General features: G+C 43.9%; 1 protein-coding gene across 6 annotated transcripts in view; it reads right to left on the bottom strand.

Annotated features, from left to right (window-relative positions):
• LOC128704241 (rootletin) overlaps nt 1-15168 on the bottom strand; it is a 504072-nt gene that overhangs the window by 340877 nt on the left and 148027 nt on the right. For all 6 annotated transcript variants that reach the window (XM_070102946.1, XM_070102947.1, XM_070102942.1 and 3 more), the window contains exons 3-4: nt 12661-12849; nt 4338-4509 (exon numbers count right to left, since the gene is read on the bottom strand). In XM_070102946.1, the coding sequence (XP_069959047.1) occupies nt 4338-4509; nt 12661-12849 (361 nt within the window). The remainder of the gene's footprint in view (nt 1-4337; nt 4510-12660; nt 12850-15168) is intronic.

Consider the following 15168-nt stretch of genomic DNA (forward strand, 5'->3'; position numbering starts at 1 on the left):
GAGCAAACACGATAATCCTCAGTCAAGGTCAAGGAGAAGAGAACGGGGGGAATGGTAAAGCGGGGTAGACAACATGAGTGGGGAAAGGAGAAGGGTATTAACAGGACTGTTGTACATGTGCTGCAATACAGCTGTATACTGTCAGCTTCAAGGTAGGAGAGATTGTTCAGATAGAAAACGTACAGAAAACTTTCACTCCCTGTGTACCTTCTATCATCTGTACTACTGGGAATGACTGAAGTACCTTCAACTGCATTAAATGGAAAGTAGGCGAAAAAGATCCTGAGGGGACTGGTCCCATACCTGAACATTGAAATCACTACACATGATAAGAGACTTGACAGACAGTGCAAAACACCTCCCATAAAATAGCAGGGGCACGACGAGTACACTAAGAGAGAACTCGAGGAGTGTCAGAGGTCCCCGACTCTTCAACGTCCTCCATCCAGGAATACGAGGAATGACCAAGTTGGAAGGAACTTTACAAAATCTTCCAATCAGTCCCTGACCAACCACACTTTTCAGCTTCACATGATGTGTCGCATTCCTTCTTCCGGTTCACATGTTTCACATCAGGAGGCCTGGTCACAGACCGGGCCGCGGGGGCGTTGACCCCCGGAACTCTCTCCAGGTAAACTCCAGGTACCTGGAGAAGGTTTCGGGGGTCAACGCCCCCGCGGCCCGGTCTGTGACCAGGCCTCATGGTGGATCACAGTTTGATCAACCACTGTTACTGCTGGCCGCGCGCAAACCGACGTACGAACCACAGCCCGGCTGATCAGGCACTGACTTTAGATGCCTGTCCAGTGCCTTCTTGAAGACAGCCAGTAGTGTGCAAGACTCCATCGCTCTAGTGTTGAATCTTACATCGAAGCATCTCACAAGTACTTTGTTTCCTTATCACTTGTAATATTAAACCATCAGCACAAGTTGTCCCCTCCCCCATCTATCTATCTATCTATCTCTCTCTCTCTCTCTCTCTCTCTCTCTCTCTCTCTAGATCTTGTTCTCAAAACCTTACGAGTTGTCTAAGTAAGCCTTATTGAATATTAAAATGGTATAAAATACCGACAGGTTGTTAAGTAAGACACACATGCAACAGTTAGGTATCTTTATTCCGAAACGTTCCGCCTACACAGTAGGCTTCTTCAGTCGAGTACAGAAAAATTGATAGAAACAGAAGAGACGAGAAGATTATGTAATCAGTCCATCACCCTTGAAGGTTTGAGGTGGTCAGTCCCTCAGTCTGGAGAAGAATATTGTTCCATAGTCTGAAACAATGTGGAGTTGAAGTGACAGGATGGAGCCTTATATACCACCAGGTTGTGAGATGTAGGCCACTAGTAGAGGTAAGAATGTAGTCGTTGGGAGGTTCACATCTCACCACCTGGCGGTATATAAGGCTCCATCCACACACACACACACACACACACACACACACACACACACACACACACACACACACACACACACACACACACACACACACACACAACCATAACACCGAGCACGTCTCCGGAGCACACATCAACCAGACAACTGCTGCAGCATAAGGGCGCCTGGCAAACCTGAGAATAGCATTCCGATACCTTAATAAGGAATCGTTCAAGACTGTACACTGTGTACGTCTGGCCCATACTGGAGTATGCAGCACCAGTTTGGAACCCACACCTGGTCAAGCACGTCAAGAAATTAGAGAAAGTACAAAGGTTTGCAACAAGGCTAGTTCCAGAGCTCAGGGGAATGTCCTACGATGAAAGGTTGAGGGAAATCGGACTGACGACACTGGAGGACAGGAGGGTCATGGGAGACATGATAGCAACATACAAAATAATGCGTGGAATAGACAAGGTGAACAGAGACAGGATGTTCCAGAGAGGAGACACAGAAACAAGGAGTCACAATTGGAAGCTGAAGACTCAGACGAGTCACAGGGATGTTAGGAAGTACTTCTTCAGTCACAGAGTCGTCAGGAAGTGGAATAGCCTAGCAAGTGATGTAGTGGAGGCAGGAATCATACATAGCTTCAAGACGAGGTATGACAAAGCTCAGGAAGCAAAGAGAGGACCTAGTAGCGATCAGTGAAGAGGCGGGGCCAGGAGCCGAGTCTTGACCCCTGCAACCACAATTAGGCGAGTACGATTAGGCGAGTACACACGTACACGTACGTACACACACACACACACACACACACACACACACACACACACACACACACACACACACACACACACACCAAAAAAAAGGACTCTCACTAACTCTGGATTATGTTGGTCTGCATTGGTGAAGGCAAACTACCACATGAGGACGAGATGTGGCTATTATTCCCCCAGGAACTGTGTTTTCATCTTCACGTAATGCCCCTCTCTCTATGCCCTGTATGTACGTACACGTCCATGTACACACACACATCTAGTAATATGTAGCTGGGAAGTAACTGGTATTTCTAGGTTCTATCCACTATACTTAGGAAAGATAATCTCCACAACGTGGATCACGCGATAAAAAATTACAATGGAATTGGCTGGCAAACTTGTATTATTTGGCCGAGGGGAGACATGAGCAGCAGCTTGCCACTCTCTAATGTAACCAAGACAACCACAGGGAGGCACTCTCCGTTTCCCCTCACCCCTTACTCCAATGATAAGACACTCACATGATCATGTCTTTCTTGCTTGCTTGCTTGCTTGGTTTTTTCTTTCTCTCTCTCTCTCTCTCAGCAGGATGACAAGAAGGACTGCACCAGTAAGCACCATCCTTCATTAAGACAGAACAGTCTGGTCTGAGACCTCATGCTAACCATATACAGAACAATATATTGGTCAACTTGGAGGATGTCACTGAGTCTGTCTTGACCTTGTGACATCCTCATATAGAGCTTCAACTACGTGATAACACTGTCCTCTATCAAATGTTTCATGATCTATGAAATGACTTAATAACATCTTACAAGTCTAACATGTTACCAGATTCTTCAGTCTTCTGACAGTAGGTATTAGAAATACTGCCGGAACAAATGTAAAAGTTTACCAGAGGAAACTGGATCACCAGGTCAGCCAAATGCCAGATCACCCAGGCTGAGATGGCTGTGAACCCGCGGGTCGTTAACAGCAACACCTGGTTGAACAGGCACTCCGCAAGAAAGCTTGGCTAAAGGCCAGGCTGGTAGGGTACTGTATCAGCCAGGCTGTGATGGACATGTGGGGGCAGCGAGCCACCAGCAGCAACAGCCTGGTTAACTAGGCAGGCACCAGATGTGCCTGGTCCATGGCCGGACTCCGGGAATAGACTCTAGGAACTCATCAAGGATATATCACACACAAGACACTCCCTGTGAAGCGTACGGGTGTACAGTATACAAATCGTTCATGAAACTGTCAACTAATTGCCTGCAACCTGTACGACCACAACTCAAGACCTGCAGTTGATGAGTAGGCCACATGTACAACACTTGAGTATCTTTACTGCCGAAATGTTTCGCCTGCGTGGCAGGCTTCTTAAGTCGAATACAGAGGTGATTTTTATTTTGGAGGCATTAGTGACGTGGTTATTCTGAGGTGATCAATCACTAAGCCTTAATAGTAGGTATTCACTGCAGCAGAGGGACTGACCACCTACCATGGCTGACGAACTATCAGCTTGTTAAAAATTGTATATAATACCGACAAGTTGTAGATTAAGACATGTGCAACAGATGGGTATCTTTACTAATGAGACGTTTCGCTTATACAGTAGGCTTCTTCAGTCAAATGCAGAGGGAACAGTAGTAATGAAATAAAGATGTAATCAGTCTATTAATCTTGGAGAAAAAGTATTTGAGGTGGTCAGTCCCTCAGCCTGGAGAAGAGTTCAGCTCCATGGTCTGGAACGATATCGTTCCAGACCATGGAGCTAAGTGACTGACCACATCAAATGCTTTTTTCTCCAAGGTTGACAGACTGATTACATCATCTTTATTTCATTACTACTGCTCCCTTTGTATGTGACTGAAGAATCCTACTGTGTAAGTGAAACGTTTCATCAATAGAGATACCCAACAGTTGCACGTGTGTTAATCTTCGACTATCAACTTGTTAGTTATGTGTACCAGTTATATGAGGACTTAACGGTGACTTATCTCCAGCCTGTTGTTGTATCCTTTAAGACCTACAATGACTTAGCTCTAACCTGTAAGCCTGTACCTCAGTAGTAAGACTTAGAATGACTTGCCTTCAGCCTGTAAGCTGAAGGCAAGTCATTCTAAGGCCTAGTGTGACTTACGTGGAGCATGTAAGCCCAGAGGTGAGTAGAATGACTAACATAGAGCGTAGACCAAGAGGGTGAGTAAAGTGACTTACCTCAAGCCTGTACATCTCCGGGTCATCCATAGCGTCACTCTGGGAGTGAGTGAGGTGACCCAGGGTGAGAGGTGTGGAGGGTGAAGCTATGGGGAACAAGTCTCTTCTGACCCTGGTAGTGCCGGCACCTCCCGGGGTCAGTGGTTGCTTGATGCTGGTACCCACGCCGCTTCTGAAAACAAACACACACTAGTTAATGCACGAAAACCTCACAATATAGGAGAACCCCACTTTACAGCACTTTGTTTTACGGCGTTCTGCTAATGCAGCGAGTTTCAATTATACCTATTCTTTATTTATTCAGACTTCTTACAATAAATATATTCACTATAAGCCAAGGACAAAAATATTTTAAAGTAATGTGTGTACTGTATATACATTTTTTAGGTCTAGCTCTATGCTCACTTAATATATGAAAATGTGTATATGTTATCTAGCTTTTATATGCATTTGAAAGTTTGTCCTAGGACACAGTTCAGCTAGGAAACACTAGGGGAAGACAATAGTAACCCTTCGTAAACACACCCACTTGCCATAACGCTGTAAAATTCTGCATAATTCAGCATATGGCAAGAATATTAAGACAGCATAAATTCAGCAGCATAGGTAAAACTAGTAAACACAATGTCTTTCATGAATCTGAACATGATTCCTTCAGGATGCTAAACACAACGTAGATTAGACCCAACACCAAGCATACAGCCCCACCATCACCCTAACACTTCATCAGGCAGCTGAAGAAATTAGAGACCAAAAAGCTTCAAATAGATATAAGCTGTATAGCCCTTGTGGCTTAGCGCTTCTTTTTGATTATAATAATAATTCAAATAGATATGTGAGCAAAATCTTAGACAAAATCAATGGCCACTTTATTAGGTACACCCTATTAGTACTCCCCCCCCCTTATCCTTCCTTTGCCCCCGGAACCTGAATCGGGCAGACTGTAGCATTTAAACGATGCTCAGTTATTACGGGGCATGTGTGCCGGGAAAACATTCCCCACATTATTACACTAGCACTAGCACCACCACCAGTCTAAAATGATGACATAAGACAGGATGGATCCTTGAATGAAGTTGTTTACGCCAAATTCTGACCCTGTCATCTGCATGTCCCAGTGAAAATCGTAATTCGTTAAACCAGACGATGTTTTTCATTCTCCAACTATCCAGTTCCGATGAGCCTGTGCCCACTGTAGCCTCAGTTACTTGTTCAGGAGTGGAACCCGGTGTGGTGGTGGTCTGCTGTACCCATTCCACTTCAAGGTTCGACGTGTTCTGTATTCAGAGATGCTCTTCCGCACACCATTGTTATAATGTGTGGTTATTTGAGTTACTGTCGCCTTCCTGTCAGCCTGTTACTGTCGCCTTCCTGTCAGCCTGAACCCATCTGGCTATTCTCTGACCTCTCTCATTAACAAGGTGTTTTCGCCCACAGAAAAGCCGCTCACTGGATGTTTCATTTTCACATTCTCTGTAAACTCAAGAAACTGTTGTGCATGAAAACCCCAGTTTCTGAGCTACTCCAACAACCCCGTCTGGCACCAACGATCATTTCATGATCAAAATCATTTACATCACATTTCTTTCCCATACTGATCTTTGGTCTCAACAACTGAACCTCCTGACCATGTCTGCATGCTTTCAGGAACTCAGGTACTACCATGTGATTTGTTGATTAGATATTTGCATTAACTAGCAAGTGTACAGGAGTACCTAATTAAGTGACCACTGAGTGTATTAATAAAAAGTTTAGTCCGAGAACCTTGATCACTTCCAGCATGATCAAGGTCCCATGACAGAAGTTATCTAATAATTATGTCCTATTATTACTCATCCGTCTTACTGATATTCATTACCAAGGTTCATACTATCAAAATGTTTGCAACAGACAGCCGCCATGAATAAGTCGCAGTTTTCTTGCCACTGTGAGATCAATGATCAAGTCTGAGGTGCCTCGTCCCCGAGACCAGCTTCCTGGTACACCCTAACATTGCCACAACTACCACTCGTGGCCCCCGCCAATTACATAAACCTGGCAGCCCAAAATAGCTGACCAAGGAGTAATGATGCCCTGGATAACACACGCTCTAATGAAGCTACTGACTGACCTTTGTGACCTCACGGTCACCGCTCATGTCACGGTCGCTAACGCTTCATTGGTTGGTGGGGTAACATTAGTTGATAAAGTAAACATGACAATTCTCAGCGGGATCCTCACTGGCTTCGGCCGGACACAGAACCAGTGACCTCAACCACCTCGCTCATTTACCTGCCAGAATAAACCTATTTTGCGAGCCTCGGTTAATGCCATTTTCCGTCACTAACTTTCAGATTAATCCGTACTATTATTATCACACGAGATCATCAATCATGTTGGTAGTGAATATCCATCACGTACTCTTCTGCCTTCTTCCTTGTCTCTCCCTCCTTGTCCACTATATTCTCTTTAGTATATTAAGTTTTGATTATATCTTGCCATGTTCAATTACTTTTCCATTGGGTCTAAATGGGGAAAAAAAATTAAGACTGCAGAACAAACTTTTGGCTTTATAAAGTAATAACTTGATAAAAACGCACATCTAAACGCTGTCCCGACAAAACTTTGCTCTTCCAGTGACGTGAGGGTCATTACTTTTGAATTTTCACATACCTTAACTTATTTCCTTCATTTCTGGAATTAATCTGGTTGCAGACCTCTGAACTAGCTTCTGTATGTGCAAGTTTGGAAGTGAGCTGTACACAGGTGCTGTGTAATAGAGAACAGGCTCACATACCAAGCATCTTGAGCTGGTATTTGTTGCCATACTAAAGGTATGGTGTGCAAAGTATTTTCTTCGTCGCTCTGTTAACTTGCAAAGTACCCACCAGTGTATACCTTTGATCCATCAACTGTTATCAAGGTTTGACGCACCATAAATCCCCCACCATAAGTTACACTTATAATCAGCTTATGGCTGATTATAAGTGTAATAAAAATACAAACAAATATTGAACATGATCGCTACACAGACGGCCGTGTTCTAATATTATTTTTAGTCATAAGAAAGCGCTTAACCTGTAGGGGCCATACAGCGCCTGGGGAATGGCAGGTAATTATGTCTGATCCTAGGAAAGGAAGAGCAGCTCTTAACTCTTGGATTAAAAGCTCTTCGCCAGCAAAGCAGGACCTGGAAGGTCATGTTTATATGAAATCTTGCTATTCCGCCTCGTAGCAGTTCATTGTTTTCCTCTTAATATCTATGAAGCTGATGTGTCTTGCAAACAATCCACGAGGTGAACAATAATGGTCTTGAAGTTGATGTCTTGCAAACAATCCACGAGGTGAACAATAATGGTCTTGATGTCTTGCAAACAATCCACGAGGTAAACAATAATGGTCTTGATGTTGTCTTGCATACAATCCACGAGGTAAACAATAATGGTCTTGATGTTGTCTTGCAAACAATCCACGAGGTAAACAATAATGGTCTTGATGTTGTCTTGCAAACAATCCACGAGGTAAACAATAATGGTCTTGATGTTGTCTTGCAAACAATCCACGAGGTAAACAATAATGGTCTTGAAGTTGATGTCTTGCAAACAATCCACGAGGTGAACAATAATGGTCTTGATGTCTTGCAAACAATCCACGAGGTGAACAATAATGGTCTTGAAGTTGTCTTGCAAACAAGCCATGAGGTAAACAATGGTCTGGAAGTTGTAAGAAGTTACACTTAACATACCATCCTGATCATTACTACATCTACCAACACAGCAAACAGTGATCATGGTAGAGGCTGCGAAAGACGAGAAAAATCTCCAACAAGAAGCAATAACCATGGAAGAGAATGAGAAAGATGAGAAAAATACCACATGTACGTGTTTCATGTGTATGTGGTTATTAATGCAGCTTCACGTCCAATATGGCCGACAAGTAACGTGTGACGTCACATTCAAAACCCCAATAACGCATGGTGGTTTAGCGCAGCAACACGAGTATACTACCGATTGTGAGGGTGAAGATGATCATTTGAGGACCTCAGATACAGTAGCATGCTGCAACAGTGTGTGATGTATGTTACAACATACGTCACACACTATGTTGCAGCATACATCCCTCTTGATCACACATAGGAATATAATTCTCCTACAGAGGGAAACTGTGAGCATAATTTTAAGCCTAGTGCTGGAGCCACCACGTGATCACTTGTCATAACATCACTCGTCCCCTACTATTATACTTGTTGTTATTGCATTTTTAGATATCCTGCCACAAATACGATGGCTACACCTCCTGGTCTGCCACAACCTCCTGGTCTGCCACAACCTCCTGGTCTGCCACAACCTCCTGGTCTGCCACAACCTCCTGGTCTGCCACAACCTCCTGGTCTGCCACAACCTCCTGGTCTGCCACAACCTCCTGGTCTGCCACACCACCACCTAGCCTGCCACTGGACCATACCCAGTACACTGTTCCTTGGGGAACTAGAAATAGATTTATTTAACAACACTCTGCAAATGCTCCTTTGAATTCCATCTCATTATTTACATCATTCAATTTGCCGGCTAAAACTTATACTACCTCGGATCATTTCAAAACAGCTCTGTCAAAGATGTCAGGTATACCATCACTCCCAAGGACGTCACAACAGTCAACTAACACCCAGGTACTTAGTAGTACAATCTCAAACAAGCAATCTTAAAAATGCAGAACAAGCCACATGGGGATGGAAATATTCAGCTCAAGATCCTCCGCACTCTCGTGCGTCGTCAGGAGCTATGTAATGTTGCAAGACTAGCAACAGATACGAGGGGAAATTCTCTGAGGCAAGGCAGAAGGGTATCAGCGCCGGCGTGGATACGCACATGGGTGCACCTAGCCTGTGACTGGAGCATGGATCATGAGCAGAGTGGTCTAGCTCTCCACCTGCCACTCTCCCTAGGGTCTAGGTCCTGTAATGAAGCTAACCTACATTTACTGATTCTATTTTCTCTCCCCAGTCTGCCCCCTCTTAACCCCTGGGCGAGGATGGAGGGAGGGAACAAGAGGGAGCAGAATAGGGGGGGGAGAGAGAAGAAATGAGAAGGGGAGACAGGAGGAGGGTAACGAAGAGAGGAAAGAGAAAGGAGGAGAGGGAGAGAAGGAAAGAGGGACAAAAAAAAGAAAGGGTAGGGAGAGAAGGAGGGAGAAGGAGAAAACGGGGGATAGGGAGAGTGAAAAGGAATGAAGGTAAGGAATAGGAAGTGAGGGTAGTAAAAAGAAAGGTATGAAGTGAGGTAGCAAGATGGGTGGTTGGGTGGAAGAGCGCCAATCTTCCCCTCCCACCAGACACCTTTCCCCCCCTCACTTGGTTACTTTATACAGTACTATCATTCCCCTCCCACAACACCTGTGTAAAAATAAACGTACAAGGAATGGGGAAGGGGTGTTAATCCACGTACTGGAGAACCCTACCTGTTCTCTGTCTTCATAAATCGCAATGACACGAATGTAAACAATTCGCCACATAGACGACTCGAACCCATGAGAAGCGTCCTAAAGCGACACTGTGCGGCGAGTTGTTTACAACAATGTCATTACGATTTATCAAGTCATTCATAACGACTCTGATGGGACTTGTAGCCAGATCTCCCAACAGCCTTGTTGGTGAGAGTCTTCTGTAGAAACCTGTACTGTAGTCAGATGGATGGATAATGATGGATAATGAGAACCTTCAAAACTAGGGAGGCCAAGCCCATGATGACACTCTTCAGGTTGCTTGTTCTATCTAGGCTGGAATATTGCTGCACACTAACAGCACCTTTCAAGGCAGGTGAAATTGCTGACCTAGAAAATGTACAGAGAACCTTCACGACGCGCATAACGGAGATAAAACACCTCAATTACTGGGAGCGCTTGAGGTTCCTGAACCTGTATTCCCTGGAACGCAGGCGGGAGAGATACATGATTATATACACCTGGAAAATCCTAGAGGGACTAGTACCGAACTTGCACACGAAAATCATTCACAACGAAAGCAAAAGTCTTGGCAGACGATGCAACATCCCCCCAATGAAAAGCAGGGGTGTCACTAGCACGTTAAGAGACCATACAATAAGTGTCAGGGGCCCGAGACTGTTCAACTGCCTCCCAGCATACATAAGGGGGATTACCAATAGACCCCTGGCAGTCTTCAAGCTGGCACTGGACAAGCACCTAAAGTCGGTACCTGACCAGCCGGGCTGTAGCTCGTACGTTGGATTGCGTGCAGCCAGCAGTAACAGCCTGGTTGATCAGGCTCTGATCCACCAGGAGGCCTGGTCACAGACCGGGCCGCGGGGGCGTTGACCCCCGGAACTCTCTCCAGGTAAACTCCAGAGTGGGACCCATGATAACCTTCCTAGTGTGTATGGAAATAAATCTAACTGGATAAGTGCTATGAGGCCGGCATGGTACAGAGGATAACGCACTGACCTGCGAGTTTTAAGACATGCTTACCATGGATTCGATCCCTGCATGCTGTGAATTTCCTGCCCTCGCCTAGTGGGCATCAAAACTATCCATGGCAACACCTAAACACACACACAAAAATAGCCACAATAATACAATTCATACTAAAAAACACAGGAGAATATCAGCATAACATTCCGAGGATCAGAGTGCAACAACACCTTTCCAAGGACCAGGTCGCACTCTGAGGTTGAGGTCTATTCATCCTTAGGAGGCCAGGTCACCCTCCGAGAATGTTGAAGGCACTATGAATGACGTTGGCACTGTGTAGGAATGTTGAAAACACTGTTTAATAATGGTGTGGGCACTGTCAAGGATTGCAAGCAACAACTGTCACACAGACAAGCATACAGACAGACACGTAATTAAGAAGCAAATCTCTGAACAGTTCTACTGACACCATTGTTTTGTAATTCTAGATAATACAGGGTGACATATAGCGCCCCCGTGGTAAATGCCCGGGGAGATGCGGGGGAGGCATAATGGGGCATTACTTGCTTAATTAGTGCCCCCCAGGCGATTACCACACCTGTGGTATATAATCAAGACAGGTGAGGCCTGGTGATATACCAGGTGGTGAAATATTGCTGCTGTGACTGTCGCAGTGTATTGGTGACACTGTCTAGTGGTGACACTGACCCAGTGGTGACAATATCTGGTTGTGACACTGACCCAGTGGTGACAATATCTGGTGGTGACACTGATCCAGTGGTGACAATATCTGGTTGTGACACTGACCCAGTGGTGACAATATCTGGTGGTGACACTGACTCAGTGGTGACAATATCTGGTTGTGACACTGACCCAGTGGTGACAATATCTGGTGGTGACACTGACCCAGTGGTGACAATATCTGGTGGTGACACTGGCCCAGTGGTGACAATATCTGGTGGTGACACTGACCCAGTGGTGACAATATCTGGTAGTGACACTGACCCAGTGGTAAAAATGGTGGTGACACTGTCCAGTGCTGACGACACTGTCCAGTGCTGACGACACTGTTCATGGTGAGGGTGGCACTGTTCATGGTGAGGGTGGCACTGTTCATGGTGAGGGTGGCACTGTTCATGGTGAGGGTGACAATGTTCATGGTGAAGGTGACACTGTTTATGATGATGGTGGCGGCAATGCTCATGGTGCTAACTGAAACGTAACAGATAAAGCAGCACCACCAATTCAACAATAATTCCCTGAATATGTCAGTCATTCACCTAACAACAAGCGAGTGACACCATCGTCAGAGATGATACTTCCCAAGTGACAGTAACTCCAGCTCTGCTAGATGTTAACTGATGAACCTTCACGATACCATCACTGCCCTACTGAAGTCTCCCAGCTCAGGCTGACACATTTCAACAGTGTATGTCTACCTGGAGGGTGTTCCGGAGGTCAACGCCCCCACGGCCCAGTCTGAGACCAGGCCTCCAGGTGGTTTAGGACTTGATCAGCCAGGCTCTTACTGCTAGCAGTAATGTAGACCAACGTATGAACCACAACCCAACTAGTCAGGTACTGACTTCAGGTATCTGTCCAGCTCCCTCCTGAAGACAATCAGGGACAGAGTGACCCATACTTTTGATATGCCTCTACCTTTGATGAGTTCCCAGAGTTTTTCTACTTCTAGAGCCCGGCCTTGGGCCGGGCTCGCCTTCTGTGATGAAATTATGGCAGGGAAACAGCTAGTTTTTCTATGTAACTAACATAGAAAAGGGTAGTAACACACTGCTGATGTAGCAAGCTTTCACTAAAATAGTGAGGTGCAGTTACCTGTGAGGTGTGGTGCAGTATGAGACAGTGAGGTGGTGCAGTTACCTGTGAGGCGGAGTATGAGACAGTGAGGTGGTGCAGTTACCTGTGAGGTGTGGTGGAATAGGAAGGCTGATCAGCGCCACGGTAGACGTCTGTGAGTGACCTGGCTCTGGGGTGGTAGTAACGACCTGACTCATCCCGTGTAGACGACTCCTCCCCCGTCAGGTCAGCACGACTCAGCCGTGATGACGCTCCTCCTGCTCCCTCTGTCTCTCTTTCCAGTGAATGGTGTCTGGAGAAACACACACACACTTAATATTAAACAAAAAACATTAAGACTAATTAAAACTCTTATGATCTACCTGTTATCTTACAAGATATGTGGGAGCGAATTCTCCCTATCTTACAAGATATGTGGAAGTTAGAATGTGTTCTTCCTGCTATCTTACACGGTATGTAGTAGCATGTTCCTCCTGCTATCTTACAAGATATGTGAGAGCGTGTTCCTCGGGCCATTTTACAAGATATGTGGGAGCCTGTTCTCCCAATCTTACAAGATATGTGGGAGCCTGTTCTCCCAATCTTACAAGATATGTGGGAGCCTGTTCTCCCAATCTTACAAGATATGTGGGAGCCTGTTCTCCCAATCTTACAAGATATGTGGGAGCCTGTTCTCCCAATCTTACAAGATATGTAGGAGCCTGTTCTCCCAATCTTACAAGATATGTAGGAGCCTGTTCTCCCAATCTTACAAGATATGTAGGAGCCTGTTCTCCCAATCTTACAAGATATGTGGGAGCCTGTTCTCCCAATCTTACAAGATATGTGGGAGCGAGTTCTTCCTGATATATTACACGACATACCCATGGGTTATTCTGGAGTCGGCTCGATACTCCGTCTGGTGCACCAGTATGCGACATCATCCATAATGACTGGTGGAGGCTCGATGCTCCGTAATAAGAACCTTAAAACATGGACATGTGATCCTTTCTTATTAAGGGGTTGCAAAACCTTAAATTTAAGATTCCACGGGGTTGAGCAGTAAGCCAGAGGGGGGAGGGGGGAGGGGGGAAGGTCTCTGTCACAAGACCAAAAGCTTCACCGAGTGTCATTACAATGACCAGGTAATAAGAAACGTAATGAAGACACGTATGAGAAAAGATGAGGTAATCAGTCCCTCAGCCAAGACTGAGGGACTGATTACCTCATCTTCTGTACATAGTTCTACTGTCTTCACATTGTCCTTATATTGATGAAGTCACTGAAGGGCGAAACATCTACAAATAAAGATACCCAGATGTTGCACGTGTGTAATTCTTCAACTTGTGAGTATTAACATTCATGTACAATGAGAGACGTAAACTGTGCCGTGTGTAGCCACGTCAACTTTATCCACAACTTGCTGACTTACCTTATTCACCAACGATCAGTTACTACACAAGTCGTGTAAATTCACTGTTGTAATAACTGAGCAAAAAATTCAATTTGAAGGTCATTAATGTATTACACTGAAGCTAAGTAACATTAATTGATACTGACTTAAGACTACCACTGTAAAATTAACCTAACTTATGTTACATTAATTATACCAACATTAGGGAAATATTAATTAGTTTTGCTGCAGAGAAAGTTTTGTGTGTGTATATATATATAATATATATATATATATATATATATATATATATATATATATATATATATATATTTTTATTATTTTTTTATTATCACACCGGCCGATTCCCACCAAGGCAGGGTGGCCCGAAAAAGAAAAACTTTCACCATCATTCACTCCATCACTGTCTTGCCAGAAGGGTGCTTTACACTACAGTTTTTAAACTGCAACATTAACACCCCTATATATATATATATATATTGTGGCCAGATGGACATTTGAGCGTCTAAGAAAGTACAAGACATAATAATATGGACAATATAGATCAAGGAACATTTTTACTGTGTTATGTCTAAACACAGCAGGAAACACATGCATTATACAACACACGCATTATACAACACACGCATTATACAACACACGCATTATACAACACACGCATTATACAACACACGCATTATACAACACATGCATTATACAACACATGCATTATACAACACATGCATTATACAACACATGCATTATACAACACATGCATTATACAACACATGCATTATACAACACATGCATTATATAACACATACATTATATAACACATACATTATATAACACACACATATATTATATAAAACATACATTATACAACACATACATTATACAACACATGCATTATACAACACATGCATTATACAACACATGCATTATACAACATGCATTATATAACACATACATTATATAACATACATTATATAACACATACATTATATAACACATACATTATACAACACATGCATTATACAACACATGCATTATACAACACATGCATTATATAACACATGCATTATATAACACATACATTATATAACACATACATTATATAACACATACATTATACAACACATGCATTATACAACACATGCATTATATAACACATGCATTATATAACACATGCATTATATAACACATACATTATATAACACATACATTATATAACACATG

The sequence above is a fragment of the Cherax quadricarinatus genome, chromosome 84, assembly GCF_038502225.1.
Source record: "Cherax quadricarinatus isolate ZL_2023a chromosome 84, ASM3850222v1, whole genome shotgun sequence".
In the NCBI taxonomy this organism is placed as follows: domain Eukaryota; kingdom Metazoa; phylum Arthropoda; class Malacostraca; order Decapoda; family Parastacidae; genus Cherax; species Cherax quadricarinatus.